General features: G+C 45.3%; 3 protein-coding genes across 3 annotated transcripts; all 3 read right to left on the bottom strand.

Annotated features, from left to right (window-relative positions):
• Positions 1-13: 13 nt before the first annotated feature.
• LOC306832831 (olfactory receptor 10J5-like) lies at positions 14-4316 on the bottom strand. Its single transcript, XM_079357814.1, has one exon. The coding sequence runs from the start codon at positions 3546-3548 to the stop codon at positions 2604-2606; it is 945 nt and encodes a 314-aa protein (XP_079213940.1). The 5' UTR covers positions 3549-4316; the 3' UTR covers positions 14-2603.
• Positions 4317-10332: 6016 nt separating this feature from the next.
• Positions 10333-13323, bottom strand: LOC306833120 (olfactory receptor 10J5-like). Its single transcript, XM_079358209.1, has one exon. It carries the CDS (start codon positions 11725-11727, stop codon positions 10783-10785), a length of 945 nt encoding a protein of 314 aa, XP_079214335.1. The 5' UTR covers positions 11728-13323; the 3' UTR covers positions 10333-10782.
• Positions 13324-18721: 5398 nt separating this feature from the next.
• Positions 18722-20587, bottom strand: LOC306833136 (olfactory receptor 6N1-like). Its single transcript, XM_079358224.1, has one exon. It carries the CDS (start codon positions 19792-19794, stop codon positions 18871-18873), a length of 924 nt encoding a protein of 307 aa, XP_079214350.1. The 5' UTR covers positions 19795-20587; the 3' UTR covers positions 18722-18870.
• Between the last annotated feature and the right edge of the window lie 708 nt (positions 20588-21295).

Raw genomic sequence — 21295 nt, 5'->3', positions numbered from 1 at the left:
CACACAGGGCAATGGCAGTGCAGGTGCAGCTGGCTAACACAGGGTCCATATTGGCGCTGTACCATCAGCGGCTGGCAGGTAAGCTAGGGCCGGATATAATATGGGCATTGTATCCGAACTACAGCTTGTTTCATCTGTCATGGCACAGTTAATGAAGGAATAGACGGCAGCTGTTTTGGAAGGCACCAGCTTTGGTTGTCAGAGTCTGCTGCCTTTTGAAACTGGCTGTGGATCCTTCAGCCATGATTGGAACAGGGGACACGGCTCTGTTACAGCAGGCCCAAGAAGTGTGTCACTGTGCCCATGAGGTTTCTGGTGCACTCCTAAAGCACAGGTCAACAGGCCCCCAGCCCTGATACAGGGGCCAAGCTGGGACTCTAGAGACTTGAGGGCTACCCTGGACACACGCCGTGGCAGGGAACAAGGTAAAGTCAGGCAGAGTGAGGGGCCCCAGGTCAAAAAACAACCTGAGCCCCTGCCTCGTTCATGAGGCAGGTCTGGGTCCGGTCTGCCACTGCCTTGCTGGTGCATGTCTCACAGCTTGGAAGACGCTGGGACAGAGCCCCTAGGTAATTTCTACAGTGACTCAGCGATATTGTATTCAATTTGTCCTCCGACCTTAGAGAATTCAACTGTCTTTAGAGTGGTGAATCTGAAATTCAAGACTGTGCTCCAGGCCAAAATTTCCACTCTGCTGGGGAAAGAGGCCATCAGAGTAGTTCCAACAGGCAACAAAAAAGCTGGGTTTTGTTCCTGGTACTTTCTCTTCCCTAAAAATATAGGAATCTTCTTCCCATTCTAGATCTTATGGGGCTAAAGAAATATCTCAGACATTGACCGTGCAAGATGTTGACTTTCCCGAGGGTGAAACAGTCCATCTGCAGAGGGGATTTGTTCGTCACCAGTAATCTGAAGGATGCCTATTTCCAGATTTCCATCTCGGAAGGGCATTGGCAGTTACTCAGATTCATCTTCAGAAGCAAGATGTATGAATTTCAGGTCCTCCCATTTGGGATCTGGATAGCTACCCACACCATTACCAGGTGCATGGAAGCAATTCTGTTGCTACAGTGACTGAAAGGGATTTTCAGGATTTTCAATGATTTAGACGACTGGCTCCTGTGTGCACATTCGGTAGAGCAGGGTTCGGCTCATTTGTCCTTGGGCCTGGATCAACTATAGGACCTAGGTCTACCTCTCAAAACTGTGACAAGAGCCGGCTAGAGCCATCACAAAAGATGCAGTTGATAGTGGATTCCCAAGACTGCACAACTAACATTGACTTAGGAGGACAGCACATCAACATTTTGGAACGGAAGGCAAACTGCTTGTTCCCTACGCCTGTGCGGACTGACGCCTGGGGCTGCAGCTGGTGTGCCAGTGAGTGCGAATGCAGTAAATTAGGCTTGTCCTAGTGGCTCCATATTGGCTTCACATGACATGGTTCACTCTATGGTCACAGCGTGAGGGTCTTTATGGCATGGTGCAAGGAACAGCTGGTGGATCCTCTGCCATGCTTGATTGTATAAGGTGGAGAGTGGCAGAGCTGTTTGGTGCCCTTGAGCAAGGCACCTCGGCCGTGACCTGGCACCTCTCCAGCAACCTGAGCAACTTTCATGCTTCAGTCTGCAGCTGGCCTTGAGCTGGTGGCCCTCAGGCTCTCAGCCCAAGTCCAAACAGACTGAGAGCTCAGTGAGGGGCTCAGTGAACCCTCTGTGTGCTCTGTGAATTACACGGTCTTTCAGCAGGTGCAAAAATCTGTGTGAATCAAACCCTTATTTTGTGAAACAAAAATGTAGATTGCAGCTTTAAAAGCAGCGTTGGTCATTTTGTAAGTCAAGTCAACTTTATTAATAAAGCACATTTATAGCAGCCAAGGTGGACCAAGGTGCTGTACATTAAGTTCAGTCAAATACTTTTCATCCAAAACGTCACAAAATCTGAAAAACAAGTTAAAGTTCTAAACAGTAGTAAAAGATCTAGTGGACACTGCTGTTTGGGATAAAAAACACTGAACTCGAGGTAAAAGCCAAAGAAAAGAAATGGGGCAGTTTTCACCAGGCCGACAGCAACACTATTTGAATAGCTTTGCTGCGACCTAGTGGACAAACAGGGTACTACAGGCACCGCTCCTAAACTGAGACGTTTTGTAAAACAATGAAATCCTGCACAATCTTTTTGTTTTAAAGACTTTTCCTGTGGTCGTGTTTTCACCAATGATCTAATTCAATAATTAGTCCTCATGTTTATTAGCATTCATCCTCATTTTGAACCGCTGCTGTTTAAAAAAAATATATATATATTCTCATCAAATTGTCCAACTTTATTGAAAAAATGAAAACTATATTATACTGATCTTCACATAGGACATGAGAGTGACCGATCTAAGCAGATAATATACATACAGGCATCAACATGTGGATATCGCTGAGAAGGGAACTTTTGAACAATGTGCATACTAAACAAATGCTGTAAGTACTCAAATCTTTGTTGTCTGAACCCTCACGTGTTTAAGACTCCACAGAACATGGATGTGAGTCCACACATAGAGGTCTGAGGGTATAGTGCTGATACTTTCTCTGCATGTTTGGTCCTACATTCCCTCATGGACGGGTCACTCTGAGAGGCTTGAAGCTTCTAAATATCACTCCTCTGATCAGGGGCAGATTCAGACCATAAACCAGAGGGTTGTTGAGGGGGGGGATTATAAGATATTCCAGAGATAAAAAAAGAGTAAAAAAGCTATTTTTCTCATCAAACTTGAGTTGAGTCAGTGTAAACTCACAGAAAACGGAGATGCAGTAGTTTACAAAGGTCACTATGTGAGGCAGGCAGGTCTGTAAGGCTTTTCCTTTTAATTCAGACGAGCTTCTCCTGCAGACGAGCAGAATGCGCAGGTAGGTGTACAGGATAAAGGTCAGACTAATGAAGAGGGTAATCCGAGCAGCAGTCTGAAGCGACATGTAGCTCATTGTTGTGTCCTCACAGGAGAGATGAACCAAAGGCCAGTTGGTACAAAAAAACCTGTGCAGTTTATTTCCACAAAAAGTTGTAAGGATGAGTTTGTGAAGTACACTGCCAATAAGAATTGCAGTATAGAGCACAGAAATAACTATCAGAAGAAGCACCACCCTTACAGTCATTTTACTGTGATAGTGTAAAGGCTGACAAATAGCAACAAATCTATCATAGGCCATGGCAGTGAGAAGAGTTAACTCATGTCCTATATACGTGTTTATCATGTATACCTGCGTGAAACAGGCTGGAAGTGAAATGAAATGAGTGTCAGACACCAAGTCCATGAGAAACCTTGGGAAGAAGCAGAGTGAGCCGTACAGAGAGTTAATACACAAACAGCAGATAAATATGTACATGGGCTGATGCAGAGACTTCTCCAGGCAGACTGCAAGAACTATGGCAATGTTAGCAGAGATTATAGTCATGTAGATCAACAAACACATACTGAAGAACAGGTATCTGAGGGACCCATAATCTGAGAATAGTGTGAACTGAAAGTAGGAAGGATTCAGGCTGCTGTTGCTCTTCATGTTGGCCCAGCAACAGAGCCTAATGAGGAGAAGTGAGAGAGAAAAAGACGAGAGAGGAAATGTATTTCAGAAAGGTTAAAGCTTAGTTCCTTTAGAATAAAAGGGTTAATGACTTTTCTCTTTGAAAAGTTATTAATACATGATATATTACACAATCAAGCATCCAGGGAGAAAACACCAATTTAACATGTGAAACAACAATGCTATGAATCAAAAATAACAAAATGCAGCAGTAACAAGAGAGAATCGATTTTTTGTCATTAATCTCAAACCTTCAATTCAATGCAGAAAAGTTGATACTCTGTTTGAACAAAGGAGACCATCAGTAATCAAATCAAGCCTGGAAACATTTTACAGGCTGAAGAATTTAACTGTGTTCTGTAAATCCCAATAACAAGTACATGTGATGGCCCAGAAAATAAACATTATATAGTGTTTGGAAAAACAAGTTCCCTCACAGACTTAAGGAGCAGTGTACTGTTTATATTCCTTTGCTGTTACACAGCAGGTCCACCGGGAGGATTAGATCAGGGTAGTGCTCCAACATCATTAATGTAATTTTCCACCCAATGCAGCAGTAGTTAGTCAGATTCAGAACGTTGTTTCAAGCAGCATTATTAACACTACTGTCATCTCGCCCCAAAAAGTATTGAACTATAAACACAAACAAACACATGTAAAGTACAATCGTTTTCTGAACCATCAAAACATTGTTTTATTCTGAAAAAAAAAAAAAAACTGGAGGTTTTAATGTTGTATCTGTGTCTGACTTCTCTTCCTGCTTGTTCTTTTCTGTGCTAAACGGATGCATATTGCTCTGGCATGGTTGTGCCGATGGATGGATCTTGTTTTCAAGGTTACAGAACACTCACAGAAGCACTCAAAAGGCTGCACTTTTTCTGGAAAAAATAAAAAGTCAAGAGTGAACACGGCCTTAGGTCCTGCATTCACCGAGCATTTTTCCAGACTCTCAGGTAGACAGCTGGATGAAAAGCCAGAACACCAGATCAGTTCGGGAGGGTGGCCTGGAGGCCGACCAGACACGGAGATCAGGCTGGGTTCAGCCAGAAGTTTAGTTCATTAATTTAGTTGTCAGGGACCTTGTAGAAAATAACATTAATCTCCCAGAGAAAAGATGCTTCGTACCAGATTATAGCAGTTTGCTAATTTCCATCTGCAGTACCAAACCAAAGGCCGACCAAACAGGGAGAACAGTCTAGGGGGGGGCGCAGCAGGAGGCCGACTAAACATGGGGAACAGTCCATGGGGGCAGCCTGGGGGCTGACCAGACACCAGGTGGCCGGGAGTCCAACCCAACACAAAGATTAGTCCAAGAGTGTGGTCGAGATGACGACCAAAAAGCGAAAACAAGGTCAGGTGGACGGCCAGGTGACCCAACAAACACAGGGAGCAATCCTGGGGGGCAGCCGGGTGGCTGATCAAACACAGTGAGCTGGTCAGACCAAACACGGAGAACAGATCAGGACAGCGGTCCGGAGGCAAATAAAACACGGGAAACATTTTGGGGTGGGCAGCCAGGAGGCTGACCAAAAACAGAGACCACCTCATGAGGAGTCAGCAAGACCTCTAGAAAGGGTGCAGGACTCAACAAAGCCTCTGGCAAAGGTGCAGGAGTCAACAGAGCCTCTGACAAGGGTGAAGAAAGCAGCAGGACCTCTGACGAGGGCGCAGGAGTCTGCAGAGCCTCTGACGAAGACACAGGAGTTGGCAGAGCCTTCCACAGATAAATGAGAGAGTGCAGGACCTCCAACCAGGAAACGGCTATTGGCAGGGCCTTCGAAGGAGACAAAAGATTTGGTAGATCCTCCCACAGAGACAGAGGAGTGGGCTGGACCAACAAGGAGACATCAGGATTTGGCCAGACTGCCCACGGAGAACCAGGATGAACCCTCAACTAAAACAGGGGGCTGGAGTCACTAAGCAGGCATGGGGGGACAGACAGAGCTCAGCAGACATGGGAAAAAGGGGACAGATGGCACTAAGCCCGAACAGGAACTGGAAGGAAACGGTGTACCACTGGAACCGGTGGCAGATGGCACTATGCGGGAACAGGGACAAGAACAATGGGAGACTGAGGCTCTGAGAGGCTGAGGCCTGGGCTGAGACTCATGCTGTTGTGGCTGAGGCTCAGTGGCAGATGGATGGATGGATGGATGGATGGATGGATGGGTGGATGGGTGGATGGATAGATAGATAGATAGATACTTTATTGATCCCGAGGGAAATTCAAGGCATCCAGTAGCAGTATACAGGACACAAGACATTAGCTACAATACACACCTGCTGTCCCCCCTCCCCTCTGTATACAATAATCCCCCAAACAAGATTTAGCAGCCCCTATGTGACAAAGAGTAAATATAATTACAGGTTAAACCTGTGCAGTTAGCATTAGCATTAGACTTAAAACTTATATAGCATAATGTACATAACCTGTGAAGGAGAGAAAAACATGTGCTGGTTAAAAGAGACCTGTAAACAGTTAAAGAGCCTTAGAAACAAAGTGCTGACCTTCTAGAAACTAGTTACATGTGTATGTACAGAGGTGTTTGAGGTAGTGCCAGAGGTGTGAGTACAGTCATTAAACAGTCAATGCAGGGATGCAAATTGGGCAATTGGCATGCTCAACAACATAAAGGAGCAGTGATTAGCATTAAGTGTCCAAAACAATAAGGTGAAACCACGAGTGATTATCATTAAAGTACCCAACTATTGAGGAGCAGGTTAGCATTAAGTGTCAAAGACAATAGAGTGAAACTTGACCTAGTTAGAGTGATCATGTCAACCATTACAGATGTAGCATAACACAACAGTAGGATGAAACCAGACATGATTAGGGTGATTATTTCGTTAAAGTGACCAGTGCTCAGTAAGGTGACTATCAATATGCATTAAAGTGTCCAACTGGGGGCTGACTCTGAGGTCAGCAGTTCAGATGAGGAGTGGGAAAAAAGTGAAAAATGAGTCCAGGATTCACCGTGTGCTTCTTCCCTGCCGTGAAAGTGAAGTGTTGTACAGTCTTATTGCCTATAGGGGTACGAAAGAATTCTTGAGTCTGTCCGTGGAGCACGACTGTGACAGCAGTCTGCCACTGAACATGCTCCTCTGCCCGGTGAAGGTGCTGTGCAGAGGGTGGTGTGTGTTGTCCATGATGGAGAGCATTTTGTCCAGAGTCCTCCTCTCTACCACTGTCAACAGTGAGTTCAGCTCTGTACCCACCACAGAGCCAGCCCTCCTCACCAGTCCAGGCGTGCTGCTAGAACAGGTAGAACATCTGCAGCAGCTTTTTGCAGATGTTGAAAGACCCCAGCCTTCTCAGGAAGTACAGACGGCTCTGTCCCTTCCTGCAGGTAGTGTCCATGTTAGGTGACCAGTCCAGCTTGTCATCCAGTTGCAGCCCCAGATACCAGTAGGTCCTGACCACCCCCACCTCCTCCTCCTGTCCATCCCTGACACAACCAACTATCGCAGTGTCGTCCGAGTATTTCTGCATGTGTTGATGTGTCAGCTCAGAGTTATACTGGAAGTCAGAAGTATACAGAGTGAACAGGACGGGGGAGAGCACAGTCCCCTGTGGTGCTCCGGTGCTGCTGACCACAGTGTCAGATGTGCAGTCCTTCAGTCTGACGTACTGTGGTCTCTCTGTGAGGTAGTCCGTGATCCACCTCACCAGGTGCGAGTCCACCCTCATCTCGGTCAGCTTGTCTCTCAGTAGGAGGGGATGGATGGTGTCAAAAGTGCTTGAGAAATCAAAGAACATCATTCTCATCACGCTGCTCCCTTTGTCCAGATGAGAGTAAGCCCTGTGTAGCAGATAGTGGGATGTCAGAGCGATTGGTCTGAAGTCGCCTGGCTCAGTGGGGTTTTTCTTCTTGGGGACCGGGGTGAGGCACGAGGTCTTCCAGAGCACAGGAACCTTCCCGAGCCGCAGGCTCATGTTGAAGACGTGCTGAAGTGGCTCAGGCGTGGTGAAGCAGGCCTTTAGCATCCTGGGACACACCTTGTCCGGGCCTGCTGCCTTCCTGGGGCAGAGTCTTTTCAGCTCCTTGCTCACCTGGACCCTGGTGATGGTGGGGGATGAATCGTCTCTGGAGATTGTGTTTGTCCCGGTGGAGGTGTTGGGGGGAGTGAGAGGGAGGGAGGGGGTGTGTAGAGGGGTGCTGGTGGGACAGGCACTGGCTGCAGCGACGGGGCTGTCAAACCTGTTAAAAAACAAGTTGAGCTGGTTTGCTCTCTCAGGGTCCCCGTCTTCTGCGTTGTTGTTTTTCTTCTTACAGCCTGTGATGGTTTTCATGCCCTCCCAGACCTCCCTCAAGTTGTTCTGCTGCAGCTTCTGCTCTACCTTTCTTCTGTACTCCTCCTTTGCCTCTCGGAGTCTGACCTTGAGTTCCCCCTGCACACGCTTCAGCTCTGCCTGGTCTCCCTCCTTGAATGCCCCTTTCTTCCTGTTGAGGATCTCCTTGACATCGCTGATAATCCAGTAATCCAAAGAATGAGGCTTTGAGGCGTTGGCTGAGGCTGAGGCTTTAGCTAAGGTTCTGAGGTGCAGGGTGGCTGAGGCCCTGTGGAGCACAGGGGACAGGGCAACAATGATTTATTAGGCAGCGCAGACTCTTATGAGCTGGGCACCGAAGACTCGGGTGCACTGTGAGACTGAGAAGCAGTGAAAACAAAAAAATCTATTGTCCAGACAGGAAGTGAATCCTTCAGCCATCGCTTGTAAATACTTTCTTTACATAGTTGAATGTGCTGACAACAAAATCACAAAAATGATCAATGGAAATCAAATGTATTAACCAATGGAGGTCTAGATTTGGAGTAACACTCAAAATTACAGTGTAAAAACTACAGACAGATTCAACTCTGATGTAATGTCCTTAAAACAAGTCAAAATGAGGCTCAGTAGTGTGTGTTGCCTCCATGTGCCTGTATGACCTCCCTACAACGCCTGGCCATGCTCCTGATGAGGTGGAGGATGGTCTCCTGAGGGATCTCCTCTCAGACCTGGACTAAAGCATCCGCAAACTCCTGGACAGTCTGTGGTGCATCATGGTGTTGGTGGATGGAGCCAGACACGATGTCCCAGATGTGCTCAGTTGGATTCAGGTCTGGGGAACGGGCGGGCCAGTCCACAGCATCAATGCCTTCATCTTGCAGGAACTGCTGACACACTCCAGCCACATGAGGTCCAGCATTGTCTCGCATTAGGAGGAACCCAGGGCCAACCAGACCAGCATATGATCTCACAAGGGGTCGAAGGATCTCATCTGGGTACCTAATGGCAGTCAGGCTCCCTCTAGCGAACACATGGAGGGCTGTGCGGCCCCCCAAAGAAATGCCACTCCACATCATTACTGACCCACCAAACTGGTCATTCTGGAGGATGTTGCAGGCAGCAGAACGTTCTCCACGGCGTCTCCAGATTCTGTCACGCCTGTCACATGTGCTCAGTGTGAACCTGCTTTCATCTGTGAAGAGCTCAGGGCGCCAGTGGACAATTTACCAATCTTGGTGTTCTGTGGGGAATGCCAAACGTCCTGCACGGTGTTGGGCTGTAAGCACAACCCCCACCTGTGGACGTCCTCACACCACCCTCATGGAGTCTGTTTCTAACCGTTTGAGCAGACACATTTGAGGCCTGCTGGAGGTCATTTTCCAGGGTTCTGGCAGTGCTCCTCCTGTTCCTCCTTGCACAAAGGCAGAGGTAGCGGTCCTGCTGTTGGGTTGTTGCCCTCCTACGGCCTCCTCCACACCTCCTGATGGACTGGCCTGTCTCCTGGTAGCCTCCATGCTCTGGACACTACACTGACAGACACAGCAAACCTTCCTGCCACAGCTCACACTGATGTGACTAGACTCCGTCTCATGCTACTACCAGAGTGAAAGCACCGCTAGTATTCAACAGTGACCTAAACATCATGAAAGCATCAGAACTGAGAAGTGGTCTGGGCTCAGCACCTGCAGAACCACTCATTTATTGGGGGGGTCTTGCTGATTGCCTATAATTTCCACCTGTTGTCTATTCCATTTGCACAACAGCATGTGAAACTGACGGTCAATCAGTGTTGCTTCCTAAGTGGACAGTTTGATTTCACAGAAGTGTGATTGACTTGGAATTACATTGTGTTGTTTAAGTGTTCCCTTTATTTTTTTGAGCAGTGCATATTTTTTCCTCTCACGGCCTCAAGCTCGGAGAGCTGGCATGGTGCCGGAGTACTTTAAACCCTGTATGTGTCCATTAGTCATACCACTGTCAGTCAGAAACCTTGGATCTCCAAGTCATCTTAAAAAAAGGGAGTGTAGTGTAAAAATACTGTCTATTGTTCTCATATGAACTTAGCCAACTCAGATGGTGTCATTTGGCACGAGTTACTCTATATGGCTTTGGCTGCATCTCACACATGTACACGTCTACTTCTTGTTAACTGAACACAGAAGGTTCTCACAGACATTGTGCACTCTTTAAAAAGGGTGTTTTATGAGAGCTTGCATTATTAACAAACTGATACTATTGCCCATTGTTGCCCATTATCGCTCCGAAAGAGATTAATCTATGCAGAAGGTGTAGCCACAAGGGCCAGCTGACACCTAAGACAAACTGTTACTCATGTATATGTAATGTATCTATATCTTGTAAATCTATAAATATGTTCTGCAACTGAGACTGCCCTGGATGCATTCGTGATTAACGTCAGTTTTGTAGCTATTTGCCCTTTTTACAGTTTTGCTATATATGCAATAAAATACGTAAAGACAAAAAAAAATATTTAATTGAGATTATTTATTACCAACAGAAAAATCCACAAAAGAAAACACAATTAGTCTAATTTGCATGCATGCAACATACTTGTTCTACACAAGCCCAGACACACAGCAGTGCTCCTAATCCTCAGTTAAAAACCAGTTATTACTGATACATTCAAATCAAGCTTACGAATGGGACAGAAGGCTGTGACTTTCCTGTAGTTCTGAGGTCAACCTGGCGATGCCTGAAGATTAAGAAACACTCACTCTGCCTCAGCTCAGAAAGATTCCTGCTGGTGTGTTTGAAACTCTCGAGATTGTGTTGGCTGTTAATATCATCACAGAATTCAATAAAACCATAAAGAAGGCCAATAAATTTCATTGCAGAGAAGCAATGCAGTGGTAGTCATAGAGGCATAGTGTGACTAACAAGGGTCAGTGTGTTTCTCTGCATGTTTGGTCCTACATTCCCTCATGGACGGGTCACTCTGAGAGGCTTGAAGCTTCTAAATATCACTCCTCTGATCAGGGGCAGATTCAGACCATAAACCAGAGGGTTGTTGAGGGGGGGAATTATAAGATATTCCAGAGATAAAACAAGAGTAAAAAATCTATTTTTCATAACAAACTTGAGTTGAGTCAGTGCAACCTCACAGTAAACGGAGATGCAGTAGTTTACAAAGGTCACTATGTGAGGCAGGCAGGTCTGTAAGGCTTTTCCTTTTAATTCAGACGAGCTTCTCCTGCAGACGAGCAGAATGCGCAGGTAGGTGTACAGGATAAAGGTCAGACTAATGAAGATGGTAATCTGAGCAGCAGTTTGAACCGACATGTAGCTCATTGTTGTGTCCTCACAGGAGAGTTGAACCAAAGGCCAGTTGGTACAAAAAATCCTGTGCAGTTTATTTCCACAAAAAGTTGTAAGGATGAGTTTGTGAATTAAATAACCAGTAACAAGTGCAGGATAGAGCACAGAAATAAGTGTCAGAAGAAGCACCACCCTTACAGTCATTTTACTGTGATAGTGTAAAGGCTGACAAATAGCAACAAATCTATCATAGGCCATGGCAGTGAGAAGAGTTAACTCATGTCCTATATACGTGTTTATCATGTATACCTGCGTGAAACAGGCTGGAAGTGAAATGAAATGAGTGTCAGACACCAAGTCCATGAGAAACCTTGGGAAGAAGCAGAGTGAGCCGTACAGAGAGTTAATACACAAACAGCAGATAAATATGTACATGGGCTGATGCAGAGACTTCTCCAGGCAGACTGCAAGAACTATGGCAATGTTAGCAGAGATGATAGTCATGTAGATCAACAAACACAGACTGAAGAACAGGTATCTGAGGGACCCATAATCTGAGAATAGTGTGAACTGAAAGTAGGAAGGATTCAGGCTGCTGTTGTTGTTCATGTTGGCCCAGCAGCAGAGCCTGATGGGGAGAAGTGAGAGAGAAAAAGACGAGAGAGGAAATGTATTTCAGAAAGGTTAAAGCTTAGTTCCTTTAGAATAAAAGGGTTAATAACTTTTCTCTTTGAAAAGTTATACATGATATATTACACAATCAAGCATCCAGGGATAAAACACCAATTTAACATGTGAAACAACAATGCTATGAATCAAATATAAGAAGTGAGAGAGAAAAAGACGAGATATACTTCAGAAAGGTCCAAACATTTTTTTTTACTGTTTACGAGTTCTGCAGCCAATCTAACATCCACAACCTCATACAGCTACCATACTCACAGCAGCCATATAAAACAACCTTTGCATCAGTAAATGAACCTCCCCCTCTCTTCAGAAAAATGCAATGTCATCTCCTGATCTACTCCAGGCTGAAGCCACAGCTTAATGTAGTTGTTACACAGAGAGTTTAAATAATGTGTGTTCTGTAGGTCAAAGGGGAAATTAACATAACTCAAAATGGATGACATCATTGTTGTGTTGTTCAGGTATTCCCAAGGCCAGTAAGTTGTTGTTCAACTCGTCAGTTAACTTCAGGGTTAATGTTCATGTTTTCAGGACTATAAAGGTGGTTCTTTCTTAAATGATACATCACATTGTTTTAACCTCCTCCAAAGCAGTTTATGTTTGAGATGAAAGATTGTGGGACCCTCACTTGCATTCAGCACACAGTGTCATTGTATGAACCACCTGCAGATGATCTTACAGTCACTGGAAGTGGTCCAGTTCTGCTCCTCCAGTAATACCAGACTCAGGTGGAGCTCCAAAAACCAAGTCCACTGATGTCTGGAGTTCCCTCCCAAATAAGAAAGGGGCACAAATAAAGTGGCTGGGCTCCGGGACAACTGTTTGACATGACCACAGGATCATGGGCAGATGGTGGTCTCAGTTAGATGATTTGGGCTTGGGATAATTGTTTTAGCTGTTTGGCCAGGGTATGGTTAAAGCGCTCCATGGATCATTTGCTCTGGGAATTAAGTTGCATCGTTCTGGCGCCTGCAAACTTTTCCACACGGCTGAGATCTAAAGTTTTGTCCCTGCTCACTTTGGAGCTCATTCAGGACCCCAAGCCTGTGAATATATCTTTCATCAACTTCACCACTGTTTTGGTGGCAATCTGGGCTGGAAAAGCATAGGCCAAGAGGTTAAGACCTTGGCCATGGGCCTCCCATCTTTGGTACAGCAAGCATCGAGGAGCTTGAAGTTGCCCTACTGAGAATGATAGGACTTTGTAACGTAATTTAGCAGCTCAACAACATCCTATTAGTGGGCTAGCTCTATGCTTACCTGTCGTGTTTTATACCCCATGGGGATTTCTGAGTGTCTGGCCCTGAGCTTCTTGGTGAGGATTTGAATGTTACATTGTGTATGCCAGTGTTTGTAGCATATAGGTCTGAAAAGTTGGTAGGTTCCCGGTCAGCTCTGCAGGCAAGGTAGTTCTACTGGAGACTTCAGAGCCAACGCAGTTTAAAAGTACAGAGGGCTTGTTACTATGGATGATAAACCACTGTGGTCAGTAGTGGACATGTTGAGGCAGAAGCATTGCATCACCCCATGACCTATCCTGCGAGGGAGCGAATCAATTGGCCCAAGATGGGCAACACCAAAGTACAGAACCAACTAGACCAAGATCTCGACAAAGTGCAAGAAGCCACACTGGCAGGGACAGCTGAACAGAAAGTCAATACTATCAGAACAATAACATACAATTTGGCAAGGGAGCGCTTTGGATTGGAGGACAAGAAGGTGAACATCAAGGCTGCACACCAACTAAGCAGAAGACAAAGGGAAATCCATCGCAAGGGAAGAAATCAAAGCGCTAAACAAGCAGTTTAAAAGATCTGACGAGTCAACTTCGAGAACATCTCTGCAGACTCCAAAAAGCAGAAAGCACTCGGAAAAGGATGAAGGATAGGGAGAACAAAAGGTCTCAGTTCATCAAAGACCCCTTCCGATTCACCAGAACACTACTGGGTGAAGCAAAATCTGGAAGGCTGACCAGCCCCAGAGAAGACGTGGAGACATTCTTGAGAGAGACCCACAATGACATCTCCAGAAACCAGGCCCTGGATGCCAACCAAAACATCGACAGCATTGATACACCCGTAAAGGAGCTCAACACCAGTGAACCATCCTGGAAGGAAGTCCAAGAGGTGGTGAAGAAGGCCAGAACAGGTTCTGCCCCCGGCCCTAGCAGAATACCCTATCAGGTATATAAGAAGTGCCCAATGGTCCTCCGGAGGCTATGGAAGCTGTTCCAAAGGATATGGAAGAAGGGCATCCTCCCATCGGGCTGGAAAAGGGCAGAAGGCTTTTTTGTGCCAAAAGAAGAGAATTCCTCAACCATAGACCAATTCAGAACAATCTCACTGCTAAGTGTAGAATGCAAGATCTTCGTTTCTGTACTGGGTAAGAGAATGACCTCATACATGACTGAGAATGGATACATTAACACCGTTATTCAGAAAGGTGGGATCCTAGGCTTCTCTGGATGTCTGGAACACATTGGGGTTCTCAGTCAGATGATCCGGGAGGCCAAGGCCAGCAATGGCAACCTAACTGTTGTTTGGCTGGACTTGGCTAATGCCTACGGATCAATCCCTCACGCCCTCATCCATGCAGCACTAGACCATTACCTCATCCCTCAGCACATCAAGGGAATGATCATCAGTTACTGTGGCGGAATCCAGCTGCAATTCAAGACAGCCCACTTTACCACCCAGTGGCAAAACCTGGAAAGAGGAATCGTAACAGGCTGCACAATCTCCCCCATCCTTTTCATCATGGGGATGAACCTCATGATAACAGCTGCTGGGAAGGAAGCCCGATGCCCAAAAATGCAATCAGGCACCTGACAACCCCCAATAAGAGGTTACATGGACGACCTTTCTGTGATGACCAAAAGCCATGTGGAGGTGAGGTGGGTGCTAACTGTTCTGGACCGCATGGCAACATGGGCCAGAATGAAGTTTAAGCCAAAGAAATCCAGGTGCATGGTGATAAGGAAAGGTAAACTGACGAAAAGGGTCACGCTGCATGTGCAAGGGGAAGTGATACCATCGATAAAGTAAAATCCAATCAAGTGCCTTGTGAAGTGGTTTGACGATTCACTCACCGACAGGAACAACATCAGCAGTACAGAGAAGCAGACGGCTGAGGAGAATCGAAAAATCAGGGCTCCTGGGGAAGTTCAAAGCATGGTTTTACCAACATGGGTTGCTGCCAAGACTCATGTGGCTGCTGACAGTGTATGAAGTTCCCATGGCAAGCGTTGAAGGAGTGGAGAGGAAGATCAACAAGCACATCCGAAGGTGGCTGGGAATCCCTCCAAGCTTCACTTCAGTAGGCTTCTACATAAGATCAGGGCAGCTCCAACTTCCTCTGTCATCGATGGTGGAGGAATTTAAGGTTGCAAAGTGCAGAGTCATAATGATATACAGAGACTCCCAGGATGAACAAGTCAGGCACGCAGGCATCCTCACAAGATCAGGACGCAAGTGGGCGGCTGACTCATCGGTTGCACAAGCTGAAAGCATGTTGAAGCTACGGGACATCATTGTAACGCCATGCACAGGAAGACAGGGTCTTGGAACTTCCCATGTCCAGCAATGGCGGAAGGCAGGATCCAAGGACAAAAGGGCCATGATCAAGGAGGAGGTACGGAACCTTGAAGAGGAAGGACGGAGGGCAAGGGCAGTGGAGCTAGCGTCCCAAGGAGCATGGACCAAGTGGAACCTACCCAAGAGGAAGATCACATGGGGAGATCTGTGGAGATTGGAGCCTTTCCGCATCTCATTCCTGCTAAGGTCGGTCTATGACACACTCCCGACTCCAACAAACTTGCACAAGTGGGGCATGAGGGAGGACCCATTGTGCAAGCTTTGTGGGGAGAGGGGCACCATGGCACACATCCTGTCAAGGTGTACAACAGCACTTGCCCAAGGAAGATACAGGTGGCGCCATGACAAGGTACTCATGACACTTGCTGACAGCCTGGAGCAAGAGAGATGCAAGAAATGGCAATCACATGGAAGAGCAATACCACCACCAACCACAGTAACAACAAGAGCCAACCTGTTGCAGAAGGCCCCATCATGGGAAATGAAGGTAGACCTTGGGAGAAGACTGCAATTCCCCCCGGTTGTCCAGACAACCCTCAGGCCAGACGCAGTGCTGTGGTCTGAAGAGGCAAAGAAGATCACCCTCATCGAACTTACAGTCCCATGGGAAGAGGGTTGTGAGTAGAGCTGCAGCTATCGAATATTTTAGTAATCGAGTATTCTATCGAATATCCCGATCGATTAATCGAGTAATCGAATAAATCATACTTTTGCTTAATTAACGTTTAACTCGTCTTGGGTCGTCCCTACGCTTCTTTGCAGTTACCATGGAAATGCCCTGCTTGTCACAACCAACCACCTCTGCTCTACAACTGCTGACACTCACCATATTACTGACAGGGTCCATAATAAACTTTTTGATTCACTGGTCAAGGCGGCAGGTAAATTAAAAATACAGGCTGAACATGTTTTAATAGCTGAAATAACAAATAGTGTTTTGTGTAGCCTACACATCTGTTACAGTACATTTAATTGAGAAAGCATTATGTTGTGTTGAATCAATCACAGAATCAATCATTATGTCAGATCAGGACATTGAGAAACTTTAAATATATATTTGCTAAATTATTATTCCACAAACAAGTTATCTCTTGATTTAGCTTTGAAGACATTAGAAATGTAATATAATCAGCCTGTTCATTATTAGAAGTGTATCTCTGTCTGCTCCTGCAGCGCGTGCATTCAGCACGCTCACAGACTACAGAGACCAGAGACGCGTCTATGACAGAGACTGTGAGAGGATGTTGCTATCGTTATGTTAGCTGAGACTACAGAGACCATAGACGTGTCTATGACAGAGACTGTGAGAGGACACTGCTATCGTTATGTTAGCTGCAAACACGGAGAGAGTGAACGGAGAAAAGCCGACCGTTTGACCGGATCACGTGTTCCCGACTGGGTCGTATGGATCACGGATCAACTGTGTGCTGACTAAAAGTTAAAAGGGGCGCACCGCGCTCGCGTGTGCGTGTTGAAGTGTCTGTGTGTCAGAGAGAGGAGCAGGTAGCTGCAGCTACATTAAACGTGTTTTATACTCATACCAAAGTTTTGATGACGCAAAAAAAATAAAAATAATAATAATTAACGAAGCCTCGAGGCAGCGAAAATTCCTCGATGAATTTTTGTAAATCGAATTATTCGAGTTATTCGAGGAATCGTTTCAGCTCTAGTTGTGAGCAAGCATTTGAAAGAAAGAGAGCCAAATACCAGGATCTCTTGCATGACTGCAGGGGGAAAGGTTGGCAGGCATGGCTCTTCCCAGTCGAGGTCGGCTGTAGAGGATTCCCCGCCCAGTCAGTGTGGAGGATGCTCACAACCATTGGGATGACGGGAGGGAGAGGAAGACGGCAGTTTGCAGGATGGGGGAGGCAGCAGAAAGAGCCTCTTGCTGGTTATGGAGTAGGAGAGAGGAGCTTAGCTGGAAGTGAGGGGGAGTTGATGAGCAGTGATTTGGCCACCACTGCTGACCCACCAATGTTGAGGGTGTTGCGGTTCAGGGTTGAAACGCCCAATAATCGTTGGATACCGCCTGATGACTCTTCCTGGCAAAGGCTACATTCACCAAAAGTGGATGAAGGAGAAGCATCTTTGGATGTAATTGTAATAAAAAAAAGAATTATGAACCCAAACGACTTGGCACGTCTAGTTAACCATTGACAGTATAACTTGTTTACCTCGCTCATACTGTTGTCTAGTGAAGGTAGAGAAAATTATTTTCATTTCTTTGGTTCATGGTACAGACTCCTTGTCTATATGACACATGAGCATGTGTGCTTGCAAAGCAGTCGAGTTGTTTTATACTGAATGAGGTCAGAGCAGACCTCACGGACCTCCTCAGTACTCTCTCACATCCCTTTTAATCCCTCCGTTTTTAAAGCACCAACATTTTTGAAAGACATCAGGCTCTGGAGACAATCATTGCAACGCGTTGTTGCAAAATCTTGGAGGTACACGGCTGGGCCTCAGACCCTTCGCGGACCCGGCTGCAATTGCACATCTAGTGCGAACTGCTCTGTCCACAAGAAGAACGAATCCGGTTTAACTGATATTGCAGAATTATTTGGAGACCCAAATTAAATCCGATGTGACCCACCTGTGGGTCGTGATCCGGTCTCTGGGAATCACTCAAATTATTGCTTTTATAAATGTCACGATGATCAGTTCTTTTGCCTACAAGACGGGGGAAAGATGAGTGCTCAGATGTAAATTATAAATAGTACAATCAAACAATAAGAATGACTCCCTCTCAACTGAACAGGCTGGGTGCCGTACATGCACAGAGGTGATTTCAGTTGTTCGGGTTTCGGGCGGTGGGCTTGAACTTTAATTGTGTCTAACTAACATTCATCCAGAAAACAGTTAAAGACAGAAGAGAGACAGAGGGTGGCAGAGTGAGAGAAGGAGATCACACAAGAACACATATAGGAGGACTCAAATGTGTTTTAACCCATTTAATCCCACTGTTGCATCGTTTGATACATTTAATGTTCAGTCTAGTTAAGACGTGAAAAAACCCTGAATGAATTCAAAAACAGTATCTTTTTTTATATACAAATAAATGCCTTGCCTTTCATATATGTAAAAAAAACACATTTTCTGCTTCTCATTTGTCAAATACTTGAACGTCTATGTACATAAAACATCAACATATTGGCCTAGAAACAAACTTCATAGATTCTACAAGAATCGTGATTTCATGTAAAAGTAACAAAGGGGACTGTTCAAAACTCACCCGTCATATTTATCTACATTTTTTAAGCATATATAAGAAATCCTCACTCCAAAAACCTCACAAGACAAAGATGATTATGTTTAACACGGAGAAAAAGAGACTTCACTCTGAGTCTCTCTGTGTTTCATAAATCACATGAGAAACAAATCTTAACATTGAACGCGCCCCAGTAACAGACAACATTACATTTTACATATGCTTTAAGAAACATGGGGTGTACTTTGGTAAACTTTGAATGCATTACTTAAATGTGTCTGGACTGAACAACCTTTTCACGTGTTGATAAATTCCTTTCATTTTGAGTCCATAAATGATTGGATTAAAAAGGGGATGATAAGCAACTAGCTGTAAAGTCATTATCAAATGCACAGACTTTGGCAAATCGGATTCAATTCCAACAAAAACATTGTAAAGACACAAACAGGAATAGTTGATGAATATTATCAAGTGGGGTAGACAGGTCTGTGCTGCCTTTTTTCTTACTTCTCTGCAGCCACGGTAACATATTATGAGTATTCTGGTGTACGTAAACAGTATGAACATTACAGGCAGAAGTACAATATTAATCACTAAGATTATATCTTGGAGAATTCTTAAGTCTGAGAGTTCACAGTAAAGTTTGTAAATCGCATTGTTGCAAAAGACTCCATTTATGGTGAAGCTGCAGAGTTGACTTCTAGCATTGAAAGCTGCACATATACTCACCGGAAAAACAGGCACAAGCCAGGCTAAAACCAAGAAAACACTGACAGCTGATTTAGTCATGATGGTGGAATATTGCAGAGGTTTACATATAGACACATACCTGTCATAGGCCATGGCTGACAACAGGAAGAACTCTGTGCTTCCCAGAGAGTAAAACAGAACATATTGAATCAGACAGGCTGAGTATGTAATGATCTGTTCTTCAGATAAAAAGTCAATCAAAAGCTTTGGGTAAACAGCAGTGCTGAAAAGGACAGAGTTAAACACCAAAGCTGCAATGAAAATATACATCGGCTCATGAAGGTTTCTATAATAACAGATAACGAGCAGTATGATAAAGTTACCACACAATATCATAATATAAGAAGTAAACATGGTCACAAAATAAAGAAATCTGTATTTGTGCAATTCTACGTGACCACCAAGATGTATATAAGTCACATTAAATTCAAAGTCCATTATTGCTGTCAAAACAAACACTGAGGAGTGACTCAAAGTTACACCAGATAACCTTCACCCTTAATAAGAGACCCCTGTCAACTGAAAAACTCAGTGGAAGTTTTTTGTCATGCTGCATAATTCCCCAAAGATCTCACTAAACTTTCCATCAAGTGCTTCTTTTATCTCAACAACTCTCATGAACCCTACTGGTCTGTTCCCATAAGAGCCATCAAACCTGGATTATTTACAAGTGATTTGAAAGTTTCATCTACTGGTGAGCTGAATTATCAACCATAGCTTTTGATTGACAACGTAGGCAAGGTTTGTGGATCAGATAACAGGTTTTTTGATGATGGTATCAAGTTTGCACACGTTTTAAGACACAAACGTTTAGTAAATCAGGCAACGAGTTGTTAGTTTGTCACTTTTTACATGGGTACTGAAATTTCTTACAGACTGACCAAAGAAAGTCAGACTCCGTCTACACACGTCCTCGATCATCATAATCACAGGAACCCACAGGGCCATGTCATGTCCTTTGCTGTTCCCACTTTTACCAACAATAGCATCCCTATAGAATAACTCCAGTTCCATAATTAAATGCGTGAATGACACTACAATAATTTGACTGAACACAAACAGACCGCAGGAGGAGACAGAACATCATGCTGGATGATGTGCAGATAAAATCCTTGTCCTTCGCCTATCCAAAAAATGTACAGGTAAACAACAGAGATGATCCACGTCCCCATCCACATATAGGGTGAAGCTGTAGAAATTGTGCTAGGCCTGAGGTTGCTGGAAGTCTATGTGTCACATCACCTTTAATGAATGAGGCCCGACAGAGATTCTTCGTCCTAAGTTAAGCTAATTCTCTACCTTTAGTAAACGGTTGTCTGCAATGCAGGGTCAAGAAAAGGTTGGCTGTGCCATCTTTGGACCAGACCATGGCAGCCTTCATGTTGCCCAACAAAAGTGTGCAGAATGTTGGATGCCTCTTCAGTTAAGGCACACAGGGCAATGGCAGTGCAGGTGCAGCTGGCTAACACAGGGTCCATATTGGCGCTGTACCATCAGCGGCTGGCAGGTAAGCTGGGGTCGGATATAATATGGGCATTGTATCCGAACTACAGCTTGTTTCATCTGTCATGGCACAGTTAATGAAGGAATAGACGGCAGCTGTTTTGAAAGGCACCAGCTTTGGTTGTCAGAGTCTGCTGCCTTTTGAAACTGGCTGTGGATCCTTCAGCCATGTTTGGAACAGGGGACAAGACTCTGTTACAGCAGGCCCAAGAAGTGCGTCTTTGTGCCCATGAGGTTTCTGGTGCACTCCTAAAGCACAGGTCAACAGGCCCCCAGCCCTGATACAGGGGCCAAGCTGGGACTCTGGAGACTTGAGGGCTACCCTGGACACTCGCAGTGGCAGGGGACAAGGTAAAGTCAGGCAGAGTGAGGGGCCCCAGGTCAAAAAACAACCTGAGCCCCTGCCTCATTCATGAGGCTAGTCTGGGTCCGGACT

Source organism: Symphodus melops (assembly GCF_947650265.1).
Source record: "Symphodus melops genome assembly, chromosome: 12".
Lineage (NCBI taxonomy): Eukaryota > Metazoa > Chordata > Actinopteri > Labriformes > Labridae > Symphodus > Symphodus melops.
The sequence above is the reverse complement of the archived record's forward strand: the minus strand, read 5'-3'. Positions and strand labels throughout refer to the sequence as shown.